General features: G+C 41.9%; 4 protein-coding genes across 5 annotated transcripts in view; 3 read left to right on the plus strand and 1 right to left on the minus strand.

Annotated features, from left to right (window-relative positions):
- The window catches only part of LOC118413368 (uracil-DNA glycosylase-like), a 6824-nt gene extending 2353 nt beyond the window's left edge, over positions 1-4471 (plus strand). Inside the window, 5 exon segments of the mRNA XM_035816721.1 lie at positions 14-68; positions 275-317; positions 2256-2344; positions 2600-2778; positions 3466-4471. Of these exon segments, the coding sequence (XP_035672614.1) occupies positions 14-68; positions 275-317; positions 2256-2344; positions 2600-2778; positions 3466-3609 (510 nt within the window). The 3' untranslated portion in view covers positions 3610-4471.
- An 849-nt stretch (positions 4472-5320) lies between these two features.
- Positions 5321-13983, plus strand: LOC118414395 (DNA cross-link repair 1A protein-like). Of its 2 annotated transcripts, none has more exons than XM_035818423.1 (12): positions 5321-5646; positions 6683-6871; positions 7063-7197; positions 7458-8646; positions 8833-8966; positions 9086-9204; positions 9635-9696; positions 10047-10128; positions 10690-10835; positions 11747-11901; positions 12562-12703; positions 13056-13983. In XM_035818423.1, the coding sequence occupies exons 4-12, from the start codon at positions 7848-7850 to the stop codon at positions 13238-13240; spliced, it is 1824 nt and encodes a 607-aa protein (XP_035674316.1). In that variant the 5' UTR covers positions 5321-5646; positions 6683-6871; positions 7063-7197; positions 7458-7847; the 3' UTR covers positions 13241-13983. The 2 variants fall into 2 exon arrangements, with proteins under 2 accessions (XP_035674316.1, XP_035674317.1); XM_035818424.1 differs by having other exon boundaries at positions 5348-5374.
- Positions 13984-14454: 471 nt separating this feature from the next.
- LOC118414098 (putative aminopeptidase W07G4.4) lies at positions 14455-23121 on the plus strand. Its single transcript, XM_035817872.1, has 15 exons — positions 14455-14495; positions 15636-15771; positions 15982-16047; positions 16335-16417; positions 16687-16795; positions 17132-17256; positions 17485-17660; positions 18079-18164; positions 18460-18564; positions 18977-19052; positions 20161-20363; positions 20745-20802; positions 21060-21109; positions 21578-21709; positions 22316-23121. The coding sequence occupies exons 1-15, from the start codon at positions 14482-14484 to the stop codon at positions 22448-22450; spliced, it is 1554 nt and encodes a 517-aa protein (XP_035673765.1). The 5' UTR covers positions 14455-14481; the 3' UTR covers positions 22451-23121.
- Positions 23122-23191: 70 nt separating this feature from the next.
- Positions 23192-26311, minus strand: LOC118414097. Its single transcript, XM_035817870.1, has 2 exons — positions 26149-26311; positions 23192-25376 (listed from the first exon to the last, which is right to left on the minus strand). The coding sequence occupies exons 1-2, from the start codon at positions 26237-26239 to the stop codon at positions 23224-23226; spliced, it is 2244 nt and encodes a 747-aa protein (XP_035673763.1). The 5' UTR covers positions 26240-26311; the 3' UTR covers positions 23192-23223.
- Between the last annotated feature and the right edge of the window lie 27 nt (positions 26312-26338).

Raw genomic sequence — 26338 nt, forward strand, 5'->3', positions numbered from 1 at the left:
TTTCCTTGTACAGGTAAAAGTGGTAATCTTGGGACAGGACCCATACCATGGCCCTGGACAGGCACATGGTATGTACCATAGGAAAGGCCCCGTAACATTAGTCCGCGAAGCTTGACATTGTAACCTCCAATGTTCCCTTAATTGAGCCAGCTGCAAGCCGTGTCATTTTGTCTTTCTTGTCAAGTTGCTGCCGACATATCCTAGAAGATCAGGAGATGTGTGGAGGTTGGAGATTCACATGATGATGTAATAAATCTGTGCCTTTTGTTTCCAGGTCTCTGCTTCAGTGTGCAGCGCCCTGTCCCACCTCCACCAAGGTATAGAACTTCACACTTCTTTTTTTTCTGTAACAAATCCATAGACAATATCCAGCTGCCATTTCCAACGGTGTATTATAATACAGTGAAACCTGTCTATAGGGGTTACTCAAGGGACTGGCCAAATTTGGCCCCTATGGGCAGGTGGCCCCTATAGGCAGTATGGCAAAAAAAGGTACATTTCACCACAAGCAATAAGTGACAAGGCATTCAGCTTCCACTGAGTATTTATTGACAATATTATTAAGGTTATACATTTAAACTAAATATGAGTTTAAAACAAACAGTTTAATGAAATACATTTGAATTACTACGACTGCTACAGCACTGTAGCTGTTCCCTTATTTCTGTATAGTAAAATGTATGCCAATCATGACATTAACGATTTAGAGAGAAGACATAACGTTACATGTACTCTACTATTATTAGACATTAACTCTAATCTGAGTCCGACACTAATCTGAGTCTTGCCGTTCTCGGAATCTGCCGAATTACCAACGTCAATGCGTGTCCCTCGGGAGTCGAAGCCTTCGACATCGTACGTCTGAGTCAAAACTGACAGACATTTGCTTGGTTCTCTTGTCTTTTATCCAGTTGGAATTGTCTGAACACGAAGTCAGCGCCGCCATTTTCCTTTGTTCCTCGATCTCACTTTTTCTGAGCTTGGGTCACAGCGCGAGTCCCTGGCAACTTTGCCAATCGAATAGACAAATCTTGTAAATGCCGCTAGTTGCCGGCAAAAATTAGACGTTCAATCACTACTGATGACAAGTTCATAATCATTTCTAAGCATCAAAACACCACAAAAACTTTCATTTGTTCACGAAGGCTTGGCTTGACTTGTCTGCATGTGCCATTATGCCGAGATGGTCACGACGAAATAAAACTTTCTCTACGTAGGCTTATTTCTTTGACAAAAATCCAACTAAGTCTAGTTCTCGCATAAATAATGGTGATTTAATTGATTTTAATCATTTCTATACCATAATTACCGTATTTTATGCTATACATCAGAATTCTTGTTGCGAAATTTTACCTTGGTAAAAATGGACTCGTCCACTGACCCCAATTGAACTTGTTCATTTGCTGCAGCGACGCCATCTTGGAAAATCACGCAAATAAGATGCCGATATTTTTGGCCCGCGGAATACAAAAATTAGACCAGCGTACATGGATTTCAAGAACATATAACATCAGATACATGAACGGATGGTCTACTTGTAAAATCTGTCCATATAGTCTTCCAGTCTGCACAGAAATGACGATGTAGAGAAGGGTACAGTGCAAAGAGTCTGGGGCGAGAAAAAACGCCAACAACTTGGGTGGAAAAACTTCGCATAAAATCACATAATTTTGTATACTGTTTCTTTATTCAATGTTTCCTTCGTAAATCTTCCAAGTTGAGCCTACATTTTGCTGATATATTGCAGAAATTGAAAAAAAAAAGTGAACCCCGCGTGGGTTTAGCGCGGCGTAACGCGGCCGGCCAGGTGACCGCTATCGGCAGTGTTGGCATAGCGGCCGGACCGAAAGAAAATCGTCTGGCCGCGACCGCATTCGACAGGTGACCGCTATAGACTATTTCTTAATGCTTAGGTCAATGGGGAAAATTCAAGGGACCGACAAAAACTGACCGCAATGGCCAGGTGGCCCCTATACTCAGGTGACCCCTAAGGCAGGTTTCACTGTACATGAAAATATGCATCAATTAATGTTCTGTTAGTACACCACTTCTATGAGATTAGGATTGTAGTACAGCAAATGGGACAAACCATCCAGAATTAAGAGACAAGTATGAACAAGATAGTTATATTATGTCCTGGATTCTGTCCTTGGAATGAAGGACAAAAAAACGTGGAGGTGTGTTGTCTTGCCATAATGCTGTCCCCCACTTTTTTGTGACAACCCACAACTCTCCTTTCCCCTGTGTTTCCCCAGCTTGGTGAACATGTATAAGGAGCTACAGAAGGATGTGGAAGGTTTTGAGATCCCCAAACATGGAGACTTGACTGGATGGGCAAAACAGGGTACTCATCAAGCCTTCAGATATGCCTATCTCTGTGTATTATTGATGTTTTACCAAGCAGGAAAATAATTCAAAGCACACCTTTCTGTCAATAAGTTGTAGATTTCAGCATAAGAAAAGGCTGTAGTGTTGTCCTTCCTGACTAAACTCTATCCTGTGTATATTTGGTAAGCCCTTAGTAGACCATGGGATTATTAGAAATAGAAGTAAGAAAATTAAATTTTCAAGCAGCCTACATGCATCGTCTGTTTTGCAGGGGTCTTGTTGCTGAATGCTGTTCTGACAGTCCGTAAACAAGAGGCCAACTCCCACAAGGGCAAGGGTTGGGAAGAGTTCACTGATGCTGTCATCACCTGGCTGAACAAGAATGGTGATGGGATTGTCTTTATGCTGTGGGGGTCATATGCACAGAAGAAAGGTAGCTGTATCAACAAGGTATGGTATAGTTCTTTTTCACCATGTGACTGGCTTATATGGATTGACGTTTCTGTTTCGAGTCCAAGAAATAAGTGGCTGATAATTGAAAAATAATTACATCTGAAGCTATGAATGTTAAGGAAGAATTGTCACAATTGCAATGTAAGGCCTGTCTGTGGGCTGTTACTATTCATATTTTACTTTAGGCCACACCAATTTAATTTCTTGGTTCACGGATTCGCTCGCTCCTATTTTTTGGAGAAAAAAAATAATAATAAAAATTACCACTCAGCAAATTTTCACCATTAATGAAACCATTCACCAGCTTTCTGGTGTAGCAAATTGGCCTTTATATTATAAGCTCCTTAAAGTGTGGGTACAGGTGCTGTTACTGTACAATAATAGTGTTTTTGTACTTTTCTCCAACCTGAAAACTTTTTTTCTTGATGTTTTGGATTAGCCGTTACCTTTACCCCAACCATTTTACAATTTTTATTTTTATTTTTATTTCGCCCTCTCGCTCCATATTTTTTATGAAAAAATCCGTGAACCAAGAAATTAAATTGGTGTGGCCTTATTTTGAAGTTTATTCCTAGTCTTTAAAAACAGCTTCTGACTTGTAAGTGTTGTGACATCTCTGGTACCATATAGCCATTACTGTTTGATAGTACATAGTTGTAGAACTTTGTACATTTTTTTCTTCAGAAGAAGCACCATGTCCTGAAAGCCCCCCACCCCTCCCCGCTGTCAGCCCACAGAGGCTTCCTGGGTTGTGGACACTTCTCCAAGACTAACGAACTTCTCAAGTCTGCTGGGAAGACTCCAATCAACTGGTCCAAACTCAGCTGAGTCGTCTCACCAGTGTGCTGTCTTCATCTTAAGGGAAAGCTTTCAAAGTGGAACTGAAAACACGGAAAAAGACTAGATTGTTTTAAACAAAGAGGTTTATATCTTTATTACGTTTAAGTTGTAGAAGTTATTGTGGACGATAGTGATGTTACTTTTTTGTTAAATGACTCTGTGTACTTCTTAGTCATATCACTTATCAAGATAACTTTTATTTGTCATTTACATCAGTTTTTCTGTCCTTTTCTGTCTGAGTTGAACTAGTCAATGAGGGAACACTACAGTTTGTTAAAGTAGACTGTTCCAGTGAGATAAATGGCAATAAGAAGCTGTACTAACAGTACCTATAAAAGAAGATCAACTTTGAGCTCACAGCCTACTGTGTAAGAGCTGTGGAAAATATCTGTAGTACCGGTAAGAGCTGTGGAAAATATCTGTAGTATTGATGGTCAAAAATTGCCAAACAATTGACAGTGATTTTGCATCACCTTGCAATAGACTTTGCATAGCATTGAAGTCGAAATGAGCTGATCTGTTGTAAGAAGCCACCATACTAGTATACTGTACAGTGCATGATGTGCAATTGTAATGCTTGTAGTTGTAGTGTCATACTATAACACTCATAAACAGGATGGATCATTGATTGTGTGATTTTATGGTTTAGGTACAATGTGTTCATCAAGGATAGTCCACTTTAATACCTGTAGTTAGGTCCTGTTGAGACTAAGAGACAACATCTATTGTATTTAGCTTGTTATGATATTTACCTTGTTAAGATATTTAACCCGTATTAGGTTTTAATGTGCTAGTCTTGTTGCTTTTGAGTTCATGTTCAGCCTACAATAAATAGCGTTTTGTTTGTATATTCTTGGAATCAGTTTATTCAATGCATATTTTTATTTTATCAGCACCTTTTGCCAGGTCACCTTTCCCAGCACTATGTATAAAGAGGTCTGCACGCCCTTTTGTACACTTTAGCCGTTTTATCTCGAAAAGTTGTTAGCCGGACAAAATCAGTTTATTCTGCATTTGGTGAAATAAGGGCCTTAATTTTACTTGTGTAGAACAGAGTCAGTCATAATTTTATGCACCTCTGGTTTGTTTATTTCCGTAGCTGATAATTTACACCGATGGAGCATATGATTGAAAGGCAAACATAGGTGAGCACTTTGTTGTGGTTTGGAAAGTAAAATTGGAAAGTGTTAATCGAGTATTATGCCACCTAGCAGCATTTCCTATATTGCAATTGGTGATTTGGCTATTGAAATGGAAGGTGAGGATTTTGCTGTCTGGCATCTGGTTCAAAAGATGAGCAAATTAGTTCTTCCATGGAGGTTCAAATATTATGGTTCTTCAGGCCATTGAAATCATCAAATATACACAATAGAGTATCCTGGTGTGTCTGTGTTCCAACGAAGTTGTTCTTGAAACCTAGCTTTAGCAATCACAAGTCAATTCACTGCTAGGCGTTTCCAGGACCTCTATATAAACGAATGCACCTGGAAAGTCAGATATTTAGCTGCACTTTGAGCTTAAGACGATAGGTGGCGCTTCCGTTTTGAATATACTGTACGTATTGCGACGTATAAACCTTGATTGAACTCCACTGCTATTTTATGACTTAAGTACTATGTATTTGAATATCAGTGGGGAATATTCACGGTAAATTTTGTCTATGAGGGATTTCTCAAATAGCAGTGTATTTGACTTGTATCGAATCTGCGGATACGACTGAGTCGCTAGTGTTGCTGCTGAGAAAGCGGGAAAGGTATCAAAATTTGAGTTTGGGAGTTTGTGACTATGTTTCCAACAGGAATGAAGCGCTTTTAAATTCGCGAATTGTAGTACCGAAAAACAAACGAGCTATGTCTCAGGAGGATAGCGAGGAGGAGATCTGGGGGTACAGAAGTCGTTTGAAACGCGAACGGCAACATCGACCGGAGCAGGCGGATGGGGAGGGGGGCGCGGACCGGTACCCTCCCCCCTCTCAGGCGAAAGGAAAGGCTCGCGACAGGAAAGCCACCACTCCCAAAGGGAAAGGTCTGATGGTTGCTATGTAGAGTGTAAAATGTCTAAAGCGCCTGTAGTGTTTACTTAAGTGGTACCTGGCCCTGAAAGAGGGCGTCTACTGCTGTCTCAGTGTCTGGATGAGTTGTGTAACGTTAATCTCCAAGCAGATGTAGCAGTCGGGCATGTTTGGAGCGTGCCCATTAGATTACACTAGTTCGACCGTTACTAGAATTTGCCAGTCCTGTTTGGGATCACTATACAGCAAAGGATATCAAGAAGCTCGAAGCGGTACAGCGTCGTGCCGCCCGTTGGGTGTGCAATAGGTACCGCCAGACTTCTAGTGTCAGCGAAATGCTCCACGACCTCGAGTGGCCATCACTCCAGGAAAGGCGATGGAAGGCCAGACTTGTCACCTTCTTTAAGTACCACACGGATGATCTCACTATCAACTGTAAGACAAGCCCTTCAACACAAACTACTAGTAGAAGTTCCCGCTCGACCCATCCTGCGGCTTACAGGGTCCCCATCAGCAAAACACAGTACAGGCAAAATACTTTCTTCCCACGTACAACTAGGGATTGGAACAACCTCCCAGCTGAGGTAGCTTTGTCATCAACCCTGCCAGTTTTCAAATCCAAAATTTAAAGTCCCCCTTCGCTTGCGCAGTGGTCTTCTCTGAGTAAGCTATGGCTGCAGAATACTCAACAAGTTGAGGGTGGCAGCCCTAATGAAAGAAGAAGAAGAAGTGCCCGCACAAACAGAAAAAAACGTATAGACCGCTGATACAATCAAAACAAACCTGACTGCTATGTATGCTTTGATATTAAGAGTTGGGAAACCGATACTCTAACAGTTACTGGTGGTAGGCCAAGGGGTTACACATATTCTGTACATGGGATGTCTGCACTCCTACAATAAGGACATCCCCAGGTGTTAGCTGTTTTGTAATAACAGCAACATTAAGCTGAGAACTAGTGTGTCACAATATAGGATACTTTACCTGAAATGTTATGGAATTTGTCTATAGTATTTTATATCTTCAATTTTTGCACATGCTGCATCATAGGAAAAACTACCTCCAAGTCACCAGGCAAGTCTCCGCGGGGCAGGCAGTCAGGAGATAAGACGACCCCGAAGCGTGTCATCCATGAGGGTTTCTGCCCAAACTGCCAGATGCCATTCAGCCTCCTATTGGTCCAGTCTCCACGCTGGCACGTGGCTGAGTGCATGGAGCAACCCATCCAGGCAGAAGGGGGTAAGTAGTAGGACTTAAAATTTCAGAACTATCTTTTCTTAATTTCTTAGTTCAGGTAAAAATGGATGAACAGATACAGTTTGTTGCTCAAGTGGGTTCTATTCTTTAGACTACAATGTCTCTTTAAGGCTACAAGAAGGGATAAAGAACCTTTAACATACTGTACATCTCCTTTCTTAAATCCTTACCAGAATGCCCTGCAGGCCTGTCCTGTGACTGCACCATCCCCTCCCACTACAGGAGGTTCCAGCACACCCTGCTGGCAATGGGGAGGGCGGGGCTGCCAGACACTGACCTGCAGGACGCTCACCTGATGCCCTCGCAGGGTAAGCAGCGTGCGTTGAGCAGTTTATCATAACTGACAGGTTTCTTGTAAATGGATCAGCTAATCTAAGATTTTGTTACCTCCTAGCAGCATGATTAAAAGACTACCCATGGCCACATTATAGCTAGATTGACCATGACAATGTAATGTCATTTAGACTGCATTTACCATACTAAGATGGCCCTTGAAGTAAAGTGAGAAAGTAAGTATGGCCTTTTATAGAATATCTAATGTATTTTGTGTGTTATATTTGACACACAGGAGATGAAGACCATGACAGCAAAGACACTGCCACATCATCTGTCACCAGTGTCTGTATGGAACAGGGGGGTGGAAGGAAAAGGGAGCTCTCAGTCAACTCTGTGGAGGAAGTTCCTTCTCTGAAGCGTATGAAAAAAAGGCAGTATTTCAGAAGCAGAAGTTGCTCGAACACTTTCTCAAGACGAACCAAGAAAAGGAGCGTTTTTCTTCAACAAGGCCAGAGTCTCGTCATCAGAAGGTTTGGCTGCCAAAGAGAAAGGGAAGACATCAAGGGCACCATCATCAAAGCAGGGTGTTAGTGAAGTGAAGTCTAGACATTTTCAAGTGTCAGTCAATTCGGGTTCAAATCACACAAAACCAGAGGATCAAACAATCCCCAAACTGCCAAACATGTCAAAGAAATGTTTGGGTATGAGGAGACAAATGTCTGAAGACAAGATAACTGACCAAAGAAAAGTTAGTAGCACACAAGGCTGTGAACAAAAGATGGAAGAAACAGAGGAAGCGTTGGAAGAACAGGAGAGTTTAAGTGACATAGACATGTTTGGAGAAGACAGTAGTGAGGATACTCCTCAGATAAAGAACCCAGCTAAGTCAAGTCAAGAAGAAAGTGACAGTTGCAGTGATGAAGACATCTTTGCCAGTCAGGATGGTGATGGAGATCCTGTCAATGAAGAGGAATGTGGAGACAAGAATGATGTACCTGGGTTTGATGTATATTTGGATGACTTGGTACGGGAAATGTCTGACTGGAGAGATGGACAGAGTGATGGAGATGATGATGACAAGGAGAAGGAAAAAGAAGATAAGGATTCAGATTATGCTGTAGGAGGCAGCCAAAGCTCTGTGAACAATGTTGTTACAGAAACATCTTCCTTCTCCCAAACCTCCAGTCAAGGAAAGGGTGGAGCTAAGAAACAGTCTAGGATATTCTCCTTTTTCAAACCAGTCTCAGGGAGTACTGTACCAAAATCTGCACAGGTGAAAACTGAGGTCAAACACAATGTAAAAGGAGGAAGGTCTACCCAATTGGACATTACAGGAAGTGTGGGTAAGACCCAGACAGGGACAGGGTCTGAGATGGGCAGGACCAGGAATTGGAATGGAGGAGCGACATTCTCCTACCCACGAGGAGGCTCACAGGGGGCACCAGCAGCTAAACAGTGCCCGTTTTACAAGAAAATACCTGGTAGGAATGGAGATAAAAGCAATTGACTTTATGTTTTATCTGCATGTGGGCTTATAGATCTGCATGTACATGTACACTATGCTTTTGAAATCCATATTACAAGTTACACACTTGAGCTTTTGTCAGCATGTCTATAGCCAAGATTTTTGTGTCATGTTCTAACAATTATACTATTTCAACATGCAGGAACTACATTTGTAGTAGATGCATTTCGCTATGGTACTATCCCAGGATGCACGGCTTATTTCCTGAGCCATTTTCACTACGATCATTACCAGGGTCTCAGCAAGCACTTCCGACATGCAATCTACTCAAGCAAGGTACATACAGTACAGATGCCACTGTGTTTTTATAACTTGGTTTTTCATACAGTGATATGGACATAATAGATATGAGTCTTTATTGCTTTTGACGATTAATGTGATATCTCGTTTCCCAGGTAACGTGTAACCTTGTGAAGAAGAAGATCCGTGTGGCAGACAGGTACCTGCACCCCCTCCCCCTGAACACCCCCTGTGATGTGGAGGGGGTACAAGTCACTCTGCTGGAGGCAAATCAGTAAGTGGTCTTGTTTCATTTCCTTCATTCAGTAGAATATATGATAATCATTTAGATTCAAGATGTTTTCATTGCAATCTGCATCCAGGTTACAATGGTAGGAAATATTCATACAATGTTGCTTATCATATGTCTCCAACTTACAAGCTTAAAGTAAAGTAGTACATGTAGTTTATAGCAATCCCACTGTTGACCACAAAGTCATTGGGGGCATTTTTTGTTCTGACCTTCAGTTTGCTGCCTGCTTTATGACTTGCCAGCTTTCAAAGTTCAGCTTTTAAGTTGTCATGTGACATTTTGCTTGATGTAATACAGGCAGTCTCCACCACTTAGGCATTTAGACCAGGTAACTACCTCAGAAGTGCACTGCCCAACACTACAGAGGATGAAATAACAACTATATGACTGTATTGTATGTGATCTTGTGCAGTTGTCCAGGTGCTGTAATGTTCCTGTTCCAGCTGCCAGATGGGAAGAACCTGCTGCACACAGGTGAGACACCTGTCTGATGCTTACACCTGTACACCGCCAAGTATGAGGGAAGACAAGGCTACCTCCCCAACATAGAATCTGCATACTACAATGTTTTAGTTTTTGTTGAATGTTCTTGTTGTATTGGTGTGTTAGCATGAGAAATTAAGAGTGAACCAGTCTATAACTGCAGTGCAGTCTTGTATACAAATCAATTGAGCAGTCAATGAATAAGATAACAGTATCAAGTGGTGCTTACTAAAGCAGATGGTAACATTTTTTTCCAATAGAACAATTTTACCGCTGTGATCATGTCTGAGTAAGTGAGTGAGTGTCATGACTGAAAGTGTTCCCCCTTTACATAATTACAGGAGATTTTCGAGCAGACACATCGATGGAGTGTTACCCTGCGCTGACTGGGTGCAAAGTTCACACACTCTACCTGGACACCACGTAAGCCTCACTGCTTCTCAACTCTAGCTGTTGATTATAAAATAAAAGGAAAAAAAGCCAAAACTTGGCATTATATGTTTAGGAGCTGTGAAAAGAGTTTGCCTTCAGACAGTCCCAGACTTCTGAAATCTTCACAACTGACCGTTTGACCCTCTGTATTAACCTTGGGGATGTTTGGTAAGATGGAGTTAGCAGTGTCATGTGTTGATGAGCTACTTGATGTGATGTTTATTTCTTGCCATGTGTAACAGTTTCTAACACTCCAATGGTCCATCAATGACTTGCATCACCTTCTAAGCTGATGTGAAATTTTCCATTTTGCTATAACCGTATTGTGATGTATTATCATTCTGATGACTAATCACAATACCCAATTATCATTGAAATTGTGGAAATATCAATTAGCCACTGCCTGCAAAGAAGTCAACCCCCCAGCATGGTATGTAGGAATATTAGATAGATTTATAGGCTAGATATTTTTTAACTTTATACTTTATTATACCTGTTTGTTCACTTGGGTACAAGTTTGCAAATAAAGATGACACTGTGTGCCTGTACTAGGTACTGTAACCCAGCCTACAGCTTCCCTGCTCAGATGGAAGTGATAGACTTTGCAGTGGGTGTGGCCGTGGAGGCAGTACAACATAACCCCAAAACTCTCATTGTCTGTGGCTCCTACACTATCGGGAAGGAGAGGGTCTTCTTTGGTGAGTATTACTGCTTTAACTTTTGTTTGTATTTTATGTTTAGCACCAAAATATGGGTATACCAGGAAGGATGGCAGGGTTTGAATTGCAGAAGGAGATTGTCAGAAAAAGAAACAGGATTAGTCCCTGTCAGCGTCACTCACATATATTCAATATTTTTTGCCTTGCCGCCAGGCAAGGCCTTACGCCAGCTTTCTTCCATGGATCCATGGATGGACGGACCTGTTAACCCAGCCCTTCCAAAGCCCCTTCCAAAGGCCCTTCTTTTTGCTGGAAGGTGACAGTTCAAAATTAGTAATGACCATTCGATACAATGACCATACTCACATGTAGTTGACCCCTAAGGGTACTCAAACATTAGGGAGGCAAGCCAATCCACTGGACCACGCTCGCTCGCGGCTAATCGCTCGCTCGCTCGCTCGCTCACTTGCGGCTACTCGCGGCCGAGTTTCATGGCTTAGTTAGACAATGGTACATTCCAGGCGAGTATTAAAACGCTCTTCTAGACGCATGTTACTGTATGTGGTCCAGCGTAATAAATCTACGCTTTAACTCACCATGTTTATATAAAGATATATCACAAATTGCATCAGAAGGAACTTAGTTTGTAATAAAATATAATGCATATTCATTGTGGGTCAAAAAGTTTTACAAAACCTGTTTAATGTGCCAATAATTCATCTGACATAAATTATGATAATGAGGGGGGAGGGGGGCGACATGTGGAACTCAGGATTTTTAAGCGTAGAATCTAGTCTAACTTACCAAAATAACATAAAATACGCGGCAAGGCACAGCTTTTTTAAAAAGATTTCTTGTTTCTATTGGAGTAGAAAACCATACACAGGGATATCAGTCTGATCATAGCCCCGACACTACCATATCAGTACATTAATTTTACGTTTTTTTAGCCATAGCAGAAGCCTTGGGCTGCAAGGTCTGTGCGACACGTGACAAGAAGAACACGCTGGACTGCCTGGACTCTGATCAGGTGAAGCGACTGGTCACGCTGAATGGTCGGGAAACTAGACTACATGTTCTGCCCATGAAGGATCTCAAATTCAATGTAAGTATCAGGTCTTTGCTTGCCCCTACATCCTTGTAATATGTTTAGGCCAACTAGATAAAATTTTGCCTTGTACATGTGTCACCTTTACTCGGGTGAGAGTGAGTACCTGGCTTCGGCTGGGGCCGTCCCTCGGATAGGACGTTAAATGGAGGTCCCGTGTATGGGGAGAGCCACACCCCATGCACGTTAAAGAACCCCCACAAGTGCGATGGTGCGGTGTGGATGGAGCAAACCATTCTGTCTAGAGTTGGTGATTCACTACAAATCACCCGGACGGAGGCCTGGCGAACCTTCGTGTCGTATCAGCCACACGGTGATTACATCATTCACCATGCCCCGGAGAGGAGATATGCGCCGCCAGGGTACTAAAATGCCTATTGATACAGCAGCATGTTGTGCTGCCCCTACGGCTGATTAATCAGCACACGGCTGATTAAAAGGCTATGGGACGAATGAATGAATGAATGAAAGTGTCTTAATGTCATGCACTGGAATACCATCAGTGCTTGTGTGGTTGAAAACAGTCACTTACTGATATTTTGATGTGAATCAAAAAGTGCTGTCAAGTAAGTTTCATATAACTGTAGGTATGGTGTATTGCTACCAGACTTAGATAAGTCTAATGTATTGTTTTTCTCTCCTTTCTCTGTTTCCCAGAGCCTAAAGAGCTATCTGGAGGGATACAGGCCACAGTACGACAGTGTGCTTGCCTTTGAACCAACAGGCTGGACTCACAACAATAGCGTTTCCACTGTGGCAAATATCAGGCCAAAGAGACATGGCAACATCACTGTATATGGTAATAGGATGTTTGTTTCTTTGAGTGGCATACATTCAGGACATTGAAATTTCTTAATATTTCATTTTTTGCTGTTGTTTAGTTGATACATTTTGTAGGTAGGGGACTAACATAATGCTGCATTGTAATATGTTACCAACATGACTAGATGATGATGATGAATATGTATTAACTGCCTTGGTGTGGTTACACTTTTAGAGTGGTGTCCCTTCAAATTGCATGCATGAGTTGAAATCATCTGAACTAACCGTCAAGCATGAGGTCATTGGCAGGGGCTAAAGATGAACACAGCTTATATGAATGACTAAGACAGTAGGGTAGAGTAAACCTGTATGGAATTCTGTTCATACAGGTATTCCATACAGTGAACATTCCAGCTACACGGAGATGAAGCGGTTTGTCCAGTTCCTGCAGCCAGCAAAGATCCTGCCAACTGTCAACAACGGATCACCCAAGTCCCGCCATGCAATGGAGCAGATCTTCCAGCAGTGGGATTCGGAGGGGAAACAGCAGTCTTTGGCATCTTGGGTCAAATAGAGCTACGGCTTAATGTAGAGCATATTTGATAAAGTTTCAATATCATACAGCTGTAAGAAATGAAAATGTTAATTTGTTTGATTTGTGAGGGATCTTGGAGCTATAACGATATACTAGTGTGTAAAATGAATTAAAGCTATAATATGTATTGATACCTATGTTGCTTATTGTTTGAATGTAAAGCTGTCTACTTTGCTTGACTCTTTGTCTTTGACTCGTTCTTTCATTTCATTTTACGATGTCAAGGAACAAGAATTGTTTCGATGTGGCTATAAAGTTGCTTGGAAAAAGATGCATTGTGTAGAAATTATGCTGATACAAGTTGACAATCATGTAGTTAATTAAAGGATTGGAGCAGAGGAGATCTGGACCCATGGTCAGAAACGAGATCTGAATATGTTATTGCATTACTTATTGTACTACGTGTACATGATGGACTGGCTGGAATATTGCCTACGTCATAATGTTAGACACCACAAAATTCCTTTCTATGGATAATAACATGTACACTTGTGACATAGTCGTAGAGCATAGCACATGCCAACTCTGCGCGATGTGACAAAAAACGTATACGTGAAGTTTGTGCCTGTGCTGAAGAAACTCCTGCTGTGTATTTCTTCCAATTTGGGTCAACCAATTTACTTGACCAGCTGGAATATTGTCCATGTTATACTGTTAGACATCACAAAATTTATTTCTGCAGATTTCCATGTACACTTATGACATATTATAGCCTGTTAGCTCTCGGAATTTTCCTTCTTTTGAAAAGATTAAGTCAACAAAGTAATAATGATCAATAACTGAATTAATGTTATATTTCATATTCTAAGAGCTTAAGAAAATAAATCAATGTGCCAACAAATTTATTTGCTTTTTTTCTATTGGAAGAATATGAATGAAATAAATGTTGTTACATGACATCCTGTTGATGTTCCTCCATTTTATACTTTTAAGGCCAGTCTTGTTTTCCTGTGGCATTAAATTTGACTCCATGTGCATATTTTTGTGTTGCTCTATCATCAACTAACTAGTTTGGTATCCCTGCCTTTCCGAAGTATTGAAACACTCTTCAGAGGTGAGAGGATAAATGGAGAGATCGTTATTGAAGCGATGAAAGGGAAGCGATGAAAAGTTTACAAACTCGAAGCAAAAGTTGGAGAAAGTTTGACTGCGGACTGTGACCAGATTGGCTGATATCCCAGGTCATCAAGGGTCAGGGGGCGTGGTCTTTCTCTTCCAACATGGCGGCCTCAAGGTAAAACGTGATTGAGAGTTAGTCTGGATTCGTAGCAGATTTTAGCTTTAAAATCGCATTTGGTCGCAACATCTTTTTTCTTTGCATTTCGTAATACACAAAGTGTAGCCAAATGATGGTTTTGCGACCTTAATCTTGCCATTTTGTCCTGAATTATAGTAATATGTTGCCCCATATTCATGGTAAACTGTAACGTTACCGTTACATCCGGTTGCTTGCGGACCTTTTGTTTTTCCATCAAAATAATCATTTTCGTGACATGATCGTTAAGTTAGTTTGGCGTCATCATCAATCATTAGCTGTTCTTTCGTTTTTAAAGGGGAAAACGTAAGAGAACTAGTTGAAGCGACTTGAAGTTACTCCTAATTATGGTTCAGCGTTCTGGCAGAATTCAAGACTAAGCCACCACCACTCAACGGAAACTTCCCTGTCCTGTGCTTAAATGTTTTCCTCACCAAGGAAACCTAAAGGGAGAAGAAAAGATTGTGTGTTTCTGCCGGACTGAATTCGGTCAGAAAACTCTGACGATCTTTCATATGAATGTTTCCTGTTTTTCCCTTTATCAAGAATTAGACTACCCCATAAATAATAATTTCAACCAACGACCTTGTTTCAACTTATCATTTCTGACAAATTTCCCTGACTCTACTTGCTCACACACTTTTAGTTTTACTACGGTAACTGAAGATGACTGTGAAGATACCAAACAATAATGTTTCTAGGTGGAATGCCAGAAACCCTAAGTAAACTCAAGCCTCGTAATTTACCTCATTATTTAGGCAGTGCAGTGCTAATTATTAACATTAGACTGTAGACACAATACCTTTAACAATGGATTATCAAACAGTGATCTGTACTCAGCAACCAATGGTAGGCTACAATCAAATACAGGTGTGGGCCACCTGTTAGAGAAGGACAGAATTTTTTCCCTTTTTGTTCAGTTTTTGTTTCAATTTTTCTGTATCACGAGTCGATTGTGGTTGAAACTCAAACATATTTCAGATTAGATATATTGTAGAATTTGCTTTATGTACTTTGAAGCAGAAATGTAGGATTGAGTGATCCGACAGAACATGTAACATTATCTTTCTCATACCAAATGTTTCTGAGTCTCAGACACTTTGTACCCTCACCATACAGTACTCCCTGCCCCACTGTGCCCACCACTGAGCTGTGCGGCAGCCAATGGGACGGAATCGTGCTGGTCACAGATGACCCTTCCAAACTGGATGGCAGTCTGGAAGTCCTCAAGGAGGCTATCCAGACTTACAAGGAGGTGGGACCAGTTGGACATTCCCAATGTGTGAAGAAGATTTTCTGGTCAAATACACTTGGTACCTTGTGGTCCATGTTTTTGGGACTTATGATTCCTGCTACTGGTACTCTGCAATTTCTGACTAAGATGTTTCACAGGAAAGTGATGTTGACAGTGATGAGATTGTGACAAGTTACTTTAAAGTTTTTGTGTCCTTGTCCCATTGCCCAGGTTGACAGCGGTGCGGATGGTCTGGCTGTCGTCATCCCTCTCCCCAGTCTGCCTGCTAAGAGACTGGTAAGGACATATGAAACATTGTCATAGCACCTCATACTTGTAATAAACCTTTCACATTATTTTGCAAATAAAAAGAAATTCCTTCTGAACTGTTCAGAGTTGTTGCAGAGAACAATTGGGGTAGAATTTGAATGTGGAATGAATGCACACAAGTACTTATTACTATAAGCCCATTGATATGTAAATTTTTGTGTATTATCTGTTGGAAAATTTATTGTACCTCTATGCTGTTGTAAAAAAGAACATCATGTTGTATACAAGAGACCAATGTGTTCTTACCTCCCCAGATCTATGCCTGTACTGGCCCAGTGACACGTGACATCGATGACGTCCGCAGGTTTTATGATGCAGCAGTGAAGGGTGTGCAGAGGTGAGCTGTTAACAACCCTTCTCTGCCATAGTCCTATATATGCTGAAAATATTTATAGTAGGAGAGGGTTACAGGTGCAAAATGCTAGATTGAAATGTCTGGAACAGGTTTTGGCATCAACTGCTTTTGATGTACATGAGGTACCTGAATGCTTATCAATTAGTTATACATGATAGTAGTTCAGTCCGGTAATTGAAGTGATATAATCATGTAACCAAAGCCCCTTGATATAACGTACGGGAATAATGCAGCTGTTTGTGTTCCCACAGGGCTCTGAAGGCAGGATGTAAGTCGCCGCTGCTGGTGTGCCCCGCCCATCCCTTATATGTACATGCCCGCGGTGTGGCCACGCTGGGGGCACTGCATGCTTTGTATGTGGTGAGTACAGAGACAAAACTTTGCACTCTGGAGTCCAGCGTTGCTAGCTTCAGTTGGAGTAGTGACATCCAATATATAGGCAAATACAGCTAACAACTTGGATCGATTCCAAGCTAAACAGTGACACCCATTTCAGGAGGGTTTAGCTTTGTGAAGATGGAAGTAAAAAATGCCTTAATAGATAGACAATAAAAAAGCTTTGATTGATTTGATTGATAACCAAAAGGGAGAAAATGCCTTGGTCTCTTTTAATTGTTCTAAGCCAATCTAAATGATATATACATATATATGACTCCAGCATTAAAATAATTTGTAACTGTTATTTCTGTGATGTAGCCTCTGGAGATCCGTCAGGATGTTCCGGACCGTACCACCAAGGCTCAGCAACTGGGGGTGTGGGCTGTCTCTGAAGAGACCGCTAACAACATAGCAAAAAGGGTTGAGGCTTTGGAGAGTGGAAGGTAAGAAGAATGACACCTTTTAATTCTCTCAACTCTTCACAACTTATGTAACACTGCTGAAGACTGCGATTGAGTTAAACAATTCTGAAAGACGTCTCTACTTTTGTTGGTCAGCTGTCTGCAGACATCTCCAAAAATCATTCTATAGCTATAGCATAGCTTCAATGTATACTGGTGGTCAATATGTTGTACCATATGACTGATGGAATCCTCTTCATGCAAATCCAGGATTGTTGCCCGTGACATCGGAGGCTCGGACCCGGAGCGCATGGCAGCGCCGCGGGTGGTGGAGTACCTGCAGGAGAAGTTCAAGGACACTGCCATCAAGATGAGGGTGACCTCTGATGCTGCGGAGTTTGAGGAAAATTACCCTCTCCTGGCCGCAGTTAACCGCTGTGCCAAAGGTATCGAGTTGACACACCTGTCAAGCAGTCTGTTTCCATTTTTGTTGATTGCAAGTCAATGTCAGAAGGTTACAGAATCGCCAATTACCTAAAAATCGAAAGTATTTTCTGCCTGAAAATCTTATAACTTTGAATGTGGCTCGAAGACCTGCAAACGGCAGCCAATACCTAAAACTATGCGATGAGTAAGAGAAGACAGGCCGTATTGCTGCCAAAAATTATTTAGAACTTGCAGACTTATTGTCCATTTGATCCTTCTGCTATGTGGTTGGCTTATGGTACTTGTTTGGGGAACTGTATTATGAAAATACTACAGTAACTGTACAAATGTCTCTGTGACTGAACACTGAAGATTTCAGAACTGTTGTGTAGCATATTTCTGTTTTTCCCTGATGGATTGGTTGGTGAATATTTTCAGCTGTGTCCCGTCATCACGGGCGACTCATCCACCTGGAGTACACTGGGGAGGGGGAGGTGGACAAGACCCTGCTGCTGGTGGGCAAGGTAACTACAGTTCCTTATAAAGCACTGCTGTAAGCAATGGAGCCAGTTCCCTGTACCATTTACTCTCATCTGGATGTAGTTTTGATGGTAGAAAAAAGCATCTGGATGGCATTTAAGGCAAGCTGAAAGTACTGGAAAGCACACCTTCCTGATACATGTGTGAAAATCACCTATGCTACATCAGCACTATAGTATGAAATAGAGTGTAATAACATTGCTTTTGGGTACAACCAAACCACCCTATTCCCTGATGATGTTCATACTAGTACAAATGTATATGTTTTGTCTGTTCCAGGGTATCACATATGACACAGGTGGTGCAGATATCAAGGCAGGGGGAGTGATGGCGGGCATGCACAGGGACAAGTGTGGAGCTGCTGCCGTGGCTGGCTTCTTCCAGGTAACAAGCAAACACATTACAGCTCAGAAATCTCTAAGGGCACCAACATCCTTCTGTGTCTGAATGAATTGTTATGATGATTAGAGGTTGTTTTGTGCCCAGCTCATTGACAAATAAGACTGGTGGATGAAGTTTGAGAATAGTTTCTGAGTCTTAGTATTTCATTGTTTTGGTTTGTTTTGCTGGGCAATTAATTATGCATTTCCGTCTACCCCTCCAATATCAAAAGTACCCATGCAGCACCTACATGTAGCGCCATGTGTTATTTGCTTGTAACAATGTGCTGGTAACATCGCTGCTCTGGGCTACATTTACCAAAGCTTAATGTGACCAACGAGGTATATATAACCTCCTTGATGTGACACTACAATGTCAGATGTAGACCTTGACAATAGACTGATGTTTTTTTTAGGTCCTGGATGCGATCCGTCCCAAGAAGCTGCGTGTGCTGGGCATGCTGGCCATGGTGAGGAACAGTGTGGGGGCAGGTAGGGCACCTGTTTATTTTACTCCAACTCGGGAACACATGTCTTTCTCTGTGTCCTGTTAGCTGACCACCACCTTGCCTGAGTGTGTGTGGTCATGTTATGTTTTATGTACTGTATTATTCATTAGTCTACCCGCCAGATCTAACTTCTTCTGACAGATCTAGATACAGGCAACTGTATGTTACAATGCCTGCAATGGGAACAATGTGCTCTGGGCATTTCATAAAAGTTGTAACAGTGGGGTTCTAGCGCTGCCAAACTGACCACGCCAACAGCTCTTGAGCTTTTGGTGTTGTGGTTAGCGCGTTGGATTTGTGATCCGGCTGCCCGGGTTCGGCGCGGGTTCGAATCCCGGGAGTCGGGGTGTTGTTTCTTTCTGTTCTTACTCGCCCCTCCGAATTTCTACAATGGTTCCCACACCGGGAATCGAACCCGGGCCTTGGCGGTGAGAGCGCCAAATCCTAACCACTAGACCATATAGTACTGCCTATCGTCCTTGCCCAAACGCACTAGTGCTTTTGTGGCGACGGTGATAGCGTTCGTGATTTGTGTTCTGCCGACCCCGGTTCGATTCCGGGTAGGGGGCATGTTGTTTCTTTCTGTTCTTACTCGCCCCTCTGAATTTCTACAATGGTTCCCACGCCGGCCCTGTGAGTAATAGGCTAGTATGTGCCACACAGGGATGTCGATCTCGGAGATTCGAGGACGAATCTTGAAAAGAAAAGGGGGAGTAGTGTAACAGTGGGGTTCTAGCGCTGCCAAACTGCCCACGCCAACAGCTCTTGAGCTTTTGGTGTTGTGGTTAGCGCGTTGGATTTGTGATCCGGCTGCCCGGGTTCGGCGCGGGTTCGAATCCCGGGAGTCGGGGTGTTGTTTCTTTCTGTTCTTACTCGCCCCTCCGAATTTCTACAAAGTATTATAGTGTACAGAATATGGTGTAAAAGTGATAAAATATAAGATTATGTGTTATAAAACATCCTGTCACAAAACTAGCCATTCTATTTTTTACTACTCTATTACATAAAGATTTGGGTCTTCTGTGTGTGCCACGTTTAAAACCAGGTTTTTGTGCGTTTGTATGTCTAATAAAAATGTCTTTATTTCACAGACAGCTATGTGGCAGATGAGCTGATCACGTCTCGTGCGGGGGTTCGTGTCCGTGTGGGGAACACCGACGCGGAGGGTCGGATGGTGATGACAGATCCGCTGTGTGAGATGAAGGAACGTGCACTGAAGGAGACCAACCCCGAGCTCTTCACCATAGCAACCCTGACGGGCCACGCCATCCGCGCCATGGGACCCAACTACTCTGTACGTCTGTCCAAATAATTGTCATAGATTTGTCGATGGACCATATGCCAGAAATGCTTTTCTGCAATAAAGTTCCATGTCTATCTGTACTCATGATGTTTATATTAGTAGTAAATTAATACTGAGTGAATGAATGAATGAACTTTGTTTCTCGATAGTTGCACCTCCCACAACCTATTGCAGCAACTACTAAATAACAGTAGTACGATAAAATAGTATTGTTAACAATTTAAGAGGTACAGCACAGTCATGTATGAGTGCAACTGTAACACAATGTCCAATCAGTCATGCATCCATCGTGAATTCTATAGAAACTCCTTGGTGAAACATCTTACTTCTTGGATAGAACCTGCTTACTGTCATGAATTTGTCTCTCCTCAGATCATCATGGACAACGGCCCAGCCAGGAAGCTGCAGACAGCCCAGCAGATGCAGCAGGGTAAGTGTGGGGGTCCCTTCTTATTCTTAAACGAGTCCTAAACTCCACAAGAGAGTGTTACTTTCCAATAGATATTAATTCTAGGAAGTAAGACATGCAGGTAAGCCTAGTCTTCCGTGGATAAGAAATGTTTTTCAGGTCCATATGTTTTGGGTTGTAGGTTACTAGTATTTGCACATAACCAAGAGATATTCACCTGCTGACATTCACCTGCATATGATTTTTTTTTTCATCCTATTGTTTTTTCTCTTCTGTAGTTGGCCATGAGTTTGCCGACCCATTTGAGATCTCCACTCTGCGTAGGGAGGTATGTTATGCTTATGAGTAAATGTTAAGAATATCTTGTACCTGTAGTTAAGATTGGATTATATCTATAAAAAAAAAGAAACTATGACTGTATGAATATATCTAGAATCACCTCACCTCACCTCACCAGTCCCATAGCCTCACCGGCTGTAGGGGCAGCAATGCCATCAACGTAGGTTTTCCATCCTCTTCTATCTTTGGCCAATGTTTCTAGCTGATGTACTGTATATAGAATCAGCCAATAGAAATTGGCTTACCAAATCAGTTGTTTGCAAAACTTCAGAGCAGCAGTCTGCTTTTAACACAACATTGTTTCAAGTCATACATCCATGACTGTATAGGTCTCTAATTTCTCATGTCCTCCAAAATCACCTTTTGACTTACATTACAAAATCTATGTAAAAAGGACATCAACCAAACTTGATGCCTCTAGTAAGAGTGAGTTAAACTTTACCTTTGCCCACATCAGGACTTTGACTTTGTCCGTGGGCCATCTGAGTACGAGGATGTCCTACAGTGTAACAACCAGCCGTCCTCCGCGACGCCCCGCGGTCATCAGTTCCCAGCAGCCTTCATGATGCAATCCTCCGGACTGGACAAGGTTAGAGTCATGTCTGTGATGTTGTGTGGATGTCTTACGTGCCTCATCTGCCAACAGGGATGTGTTTACACTAGGAATATCAATGTGTAGATGGGCTTGTTGGCTGAACATGAGACTTTGCTTGTTAGCAGGATTTCAAATTTTCAATATATTTTTATTGTAAGATTACTGTTTTGGGCCCTTTGAAGAAATTATGTGAAGATTCATTTGTACTCTTAATGAATTATTTCCCTAGCTGCTAGTTTGTGACTTTTCCAAAGTTTTCGCAAACATTTAGGATGGATTACTAGACAATGTACATCAAGCATCAGAGGAAAATGGTTCAGTGCAAGCTTTATGATCATCTATAAATTTTCTGCTGAAAATCAAACTGGCTTCAGCTTATTGTTTCCACTGCTGCAAATCTGTAATCTCCAAGCAGACCCTACACCAGCATAAGATATTATCAAAAGCTGGCAAAGATTTGAAGCCGACCTAGGAGTGAGCATCTGCTATCGGAGGTACTCCTTGGAGATTACCAAGTCTGTACATTTCAAGAACATAGAAATTACCCCAGTACAAATAAGACTATTTATTTCACTTAAATGCCACAATATTCCCCTCCAGCATGGCTGTGACTCGGCCCAGCCCCTGCCCTACTCCCACATGGACATCGCTGGATCCTCCGGACCCTTCCCAGGGGTCCCCACCGGCGCCCCCATCATCGCCCTGGCGGCCAAGTACATCTACCCCCGGCTGTGAAATGGATCAGCCCTGTACATCTACCCCCCGCTGTGAAATGGATCATCCCTCACTGGAGCAGCGATGACAAGGCTTGGGGGAGTCTTAGACTCCTGGGGACCAGAAATTTCCTTTCAGCTGTGTTAGGACAGTACAGATTATGAATTACATTGTGCATATAGTGGGACCTAAGAAAATTACAGATCAGTCATTTCCAAATATTTGAGGTACCAATCATATTAGCTGGTCTAGCAGGATTTTGCAACGCATACATGCTCCAATCACACAATGAAGAATAAGGCTGCCACACTTGATGGTGTTATTTTTTCTTACTTCCTGTTGCATTTTTCGGATCATCTGCTGTCAACAAGTGTATTTAAACATTCTGTGTTGTGATGACCGGAGGTTTTTGTTCGAATTCTGCAAACACAAGAGCACAATTTATGCCTCATACCTGGACCAACAGTAGTAATACAAATTGTAGTTTTGATTAAATAAGAAATATTGTGAAGTGAGTGAAGACAATGTGTAAGTGTGACTCAGGTCTAAACTGTTTAATGATTGGTCATTGCAATATCGACAAATATCACCATGTTAAGTACAGTCATGTACATGCATTTGTGATTTAACTATTGAGAGTTAAACAATAAAGCATATATTTGATTCTGCAAATAAAGACTTTTTAAATTGGCTGGACATAGACTTGTACATTCTATCATTCACTACAAACTGTTTTGATGTTTTCCATAGTGAAGACTCCAGTGCTGGGTAGACAAGGTTTTTGGGCAACTCCTTTACGTTGAGCTGCTGCTGATGTATAAAGTCAATGGGTTAATTTCTTCCTCGTACCTGTAGAATGAATCACTGTTAGAGTCCTGAAAACTCAGGTCATATGGCCGGCTAGATTTTTGAGTTAATCTCATCCGTGACCTTGGAGTTTCCCCTGCCACCATTTCTCTGCCTTCCTCATAGCCCGCTCCTTTCTTGGACCCAGAGTATGAACAGCAGCTGTAACGTGACCTTCCTTTCCCTTTTACTGAGAACTCTTGTCTTTGTTTGTGTGTGTCCTTTGTTTTTATCCATTCCATTTTTTCAGCCAGTTTAGGATTATAGCTGTCTGTCAGCTTGATGAATGGACCCTTTGTTAGGGATACTGAATGTTTTAAGTGTTCCATTTGCTTCCTTTCCTTTTTCACTAACTTGCCATACACTGTGTTGTATTCACCTGATGTACTGCTGACATACACTCCATCTGGCATATCCTCATCTCTTGCTTTCTTTGATTTCTTTTTCTCTTCCCAAACTGACAGACCAGTATAGAGGTCTTCCTCAGACACAAAGTCAACGGAGTTGTCACCTTCTCTCTCATGAGGCAAGTATTCAGGACAAGTTTTCTCATCCTGAAGTGGATATTCACGACAAGTCTTTTCATTCTCAGGACAAGTATTCTCATCCTGAGGCGAATGTTCAGGACAAGTACTCTCATCCTGAGGTGGATATTCAGGACAAGTCTTCTCATCCTGAGGAGTATATTCAGGACAAGTCTTCTTATCCTGAGGTGGATGTTCACGACAAGTCTTTTCATTCTCAGGACAAGTCTTCTCATCCTGAGGTGTATATTCAGGACAAGTTTTCTCATCCTGAGGTGGATATTCACAAGTCTTCTCATCCTGAGGCAAATGTTCGGGACAAGCCTCCTCATCAAACACCTTCACACGTCTCCTTAGTTTCGAAGAGATTTTGTCTGTGGTGTTTAATTTTGAACTTGACTTTAATAGATTATCATGTAATAGATTCAGTACTCTTTTCTTCTTCAATCTTTTCACCTTAGGGGTCTGAGACTGGTCTTCACAAATGTTTCCATCTTTCAGATATTTCGAGGTTTTTCTTTTTTTTATGTCACCTCTCTCCAATACAGAGGAAATGTTAAAGTCAACAACCAGTTTGTTGAGTTGTCCTGATACTTCAGGTTCCTTACTTGAGCTTTTTGACTGGATCAGTTGTTTTGTATCCTTGTCCCTGTCTGAGATCGATGCCACCATTTTGTTTTCTGTCATTGAATGACCAAAGCTGGTCAGTGATGCCATTTCTGGCTCGGAACCTCTGAGGTTTGTCCCATCATTATTGTTCAAGTCTGTCTCTGACCCTGTGACATTCATTTGGTCATTATTGTTAAAATCTGATTCGGAAATTTGGAGCATTATTTTGTCATTATTGCTTAGATCGTCTACCACAGGGGCTTCCATGGGATCAGAATTGCCCTGACAACTGTCTGAAGCATGGTGATCTTGTCCAGTTTTGAATTCTTTCCTGACTGGCTTTGCTGACCCAACATCTTCAGAGTCTTTCTCAGAGATTTCCGGCAATTTCTTCTTCTGTTGTTTTGCGAAAGTCGAACATCGGTAATTCATTATAGGATCATACTCCATGTCTGTTCCACGATATTCAAAAGCCTCTTGATACTTGTTCGCTGCTTGTTCTGGCTGTGTGTCACTCATGTGCAAATCAGTGATGGGAGTTGGGCAGTACCCTATGGTTGTGGATGGACATGTGGGGTCATATTCAGAGCTGGGATGTTCCTGAGCCATAACATTGACCTCAGCAGCTTGGCGCCTCTTCAGCTCTGCTATGGGAGTTGGCCGGTACTCCAGTGTTCTTACCACACAAGGCATGCTGCTGGGTCGGTTTGTGCGGACAGTGGAAACAGGTACTCCTCCTGGGTGTGAGGACTCACTCACAGATGGTTCATTAGGCACATAGTTGCCATGGTGATGACCAAGATCCCCCTGCTCTTCTTTCATTGCATTCTGGACATCTACGATAGACTCGTCGACAATGTCATCAATGATTTTGAGGACTGTTGAGATGTTGTTGTTGTGAGACTGGCATGTAGAGTGTTCCTGTGCAACATCACTTCCTGAGGGGTTGTTGGTTGATACTGTTTGAGCTAAGATGGAGGGTGGGGTTGGGAGCAGAGACATATGTTATGGCACGTGACTGATGGTATATGGCATTTTCACAACACTCATGTTATTAGTTTGGAAGCAACTTTTCAGTAATAGGATTCAGACTACATGTGGAAATTGTACTTTTCCACACCAATTTGATTTGTTGCTTCTCTGATTTTTTTCAGAATAAAATTGGACTGGCGGGTCGAAAAAAATACAAATTAAAGTTTTTTTTGCAAAACGTCCAGGGTGGAGAGATCAGCTTACTCAAGTTGTGCAACATAAATAACAACAGACTTTACAAATAATTTTTCGGATTTCCTTGGCATATTTTATGCAAGGAATCAATATTTTTATGGTGGTCACCAATTAGCAAAGCCCCAATTCTGAAATACAATAATATCAATTCCAGAATTTGAGGCCCATAGTTTATTTGGTAGTCAGGAGAGGTAGTGAAAATTTTTCTTCAAATTGGTAACGTTATAAATAGGACAGCAGAATCCGAGAAGCAACAAAGAAAATCTTTTTTTCAGGGCATTGAATTTGTCTGATACAATGTAGTCCTTTTACAAAAATGCTCCAACCACTTTCGACTTGTGACATGCATGAAAATGTAATGATTTTGCATTTTCCAATCAAAGGTTCTGTCTCGGGGAAATATAACGTTAGTTGCCGGGATTTTATACCGCTCCCTCCCATAGGGGGACCTCGAGGCCGACCACTAAAATCCCCGCGATCCAATCTGGGTTGTCAAAACTATTTTTTTCTCACCGTGCTTGAGGTGGCAGTGTGAGCTGTCACGTACGTCGTCGGCCAGAAAAGGGCACGGACTGATGTCGATAAACCCTGACGAGGTAGACATGTTTCAGACACTTGAAAACGCAAACTATACATACTGCCTTTACAAGAAGATGGCGATTCTGACTACTAGTATCCATCGCAATTAGATGTTCAAGTAATG

Source organism: Branchiostoma floridae, chromosome 4 (assembly GCF_000003815.2).
Source record: "Branchiostoma floridae strain S238N-H82 chromosome 4, Bfl_VNyyK, whole genome shotgun sequence".
In the NCBI taxonomy this organism is placed as follows: Eukaryota; Metazoa; Chordata; class Leptocardii; order Amphioxiformes; family Branchiostomatidae; genus Branchiostoma; species Branchiostoma floridae.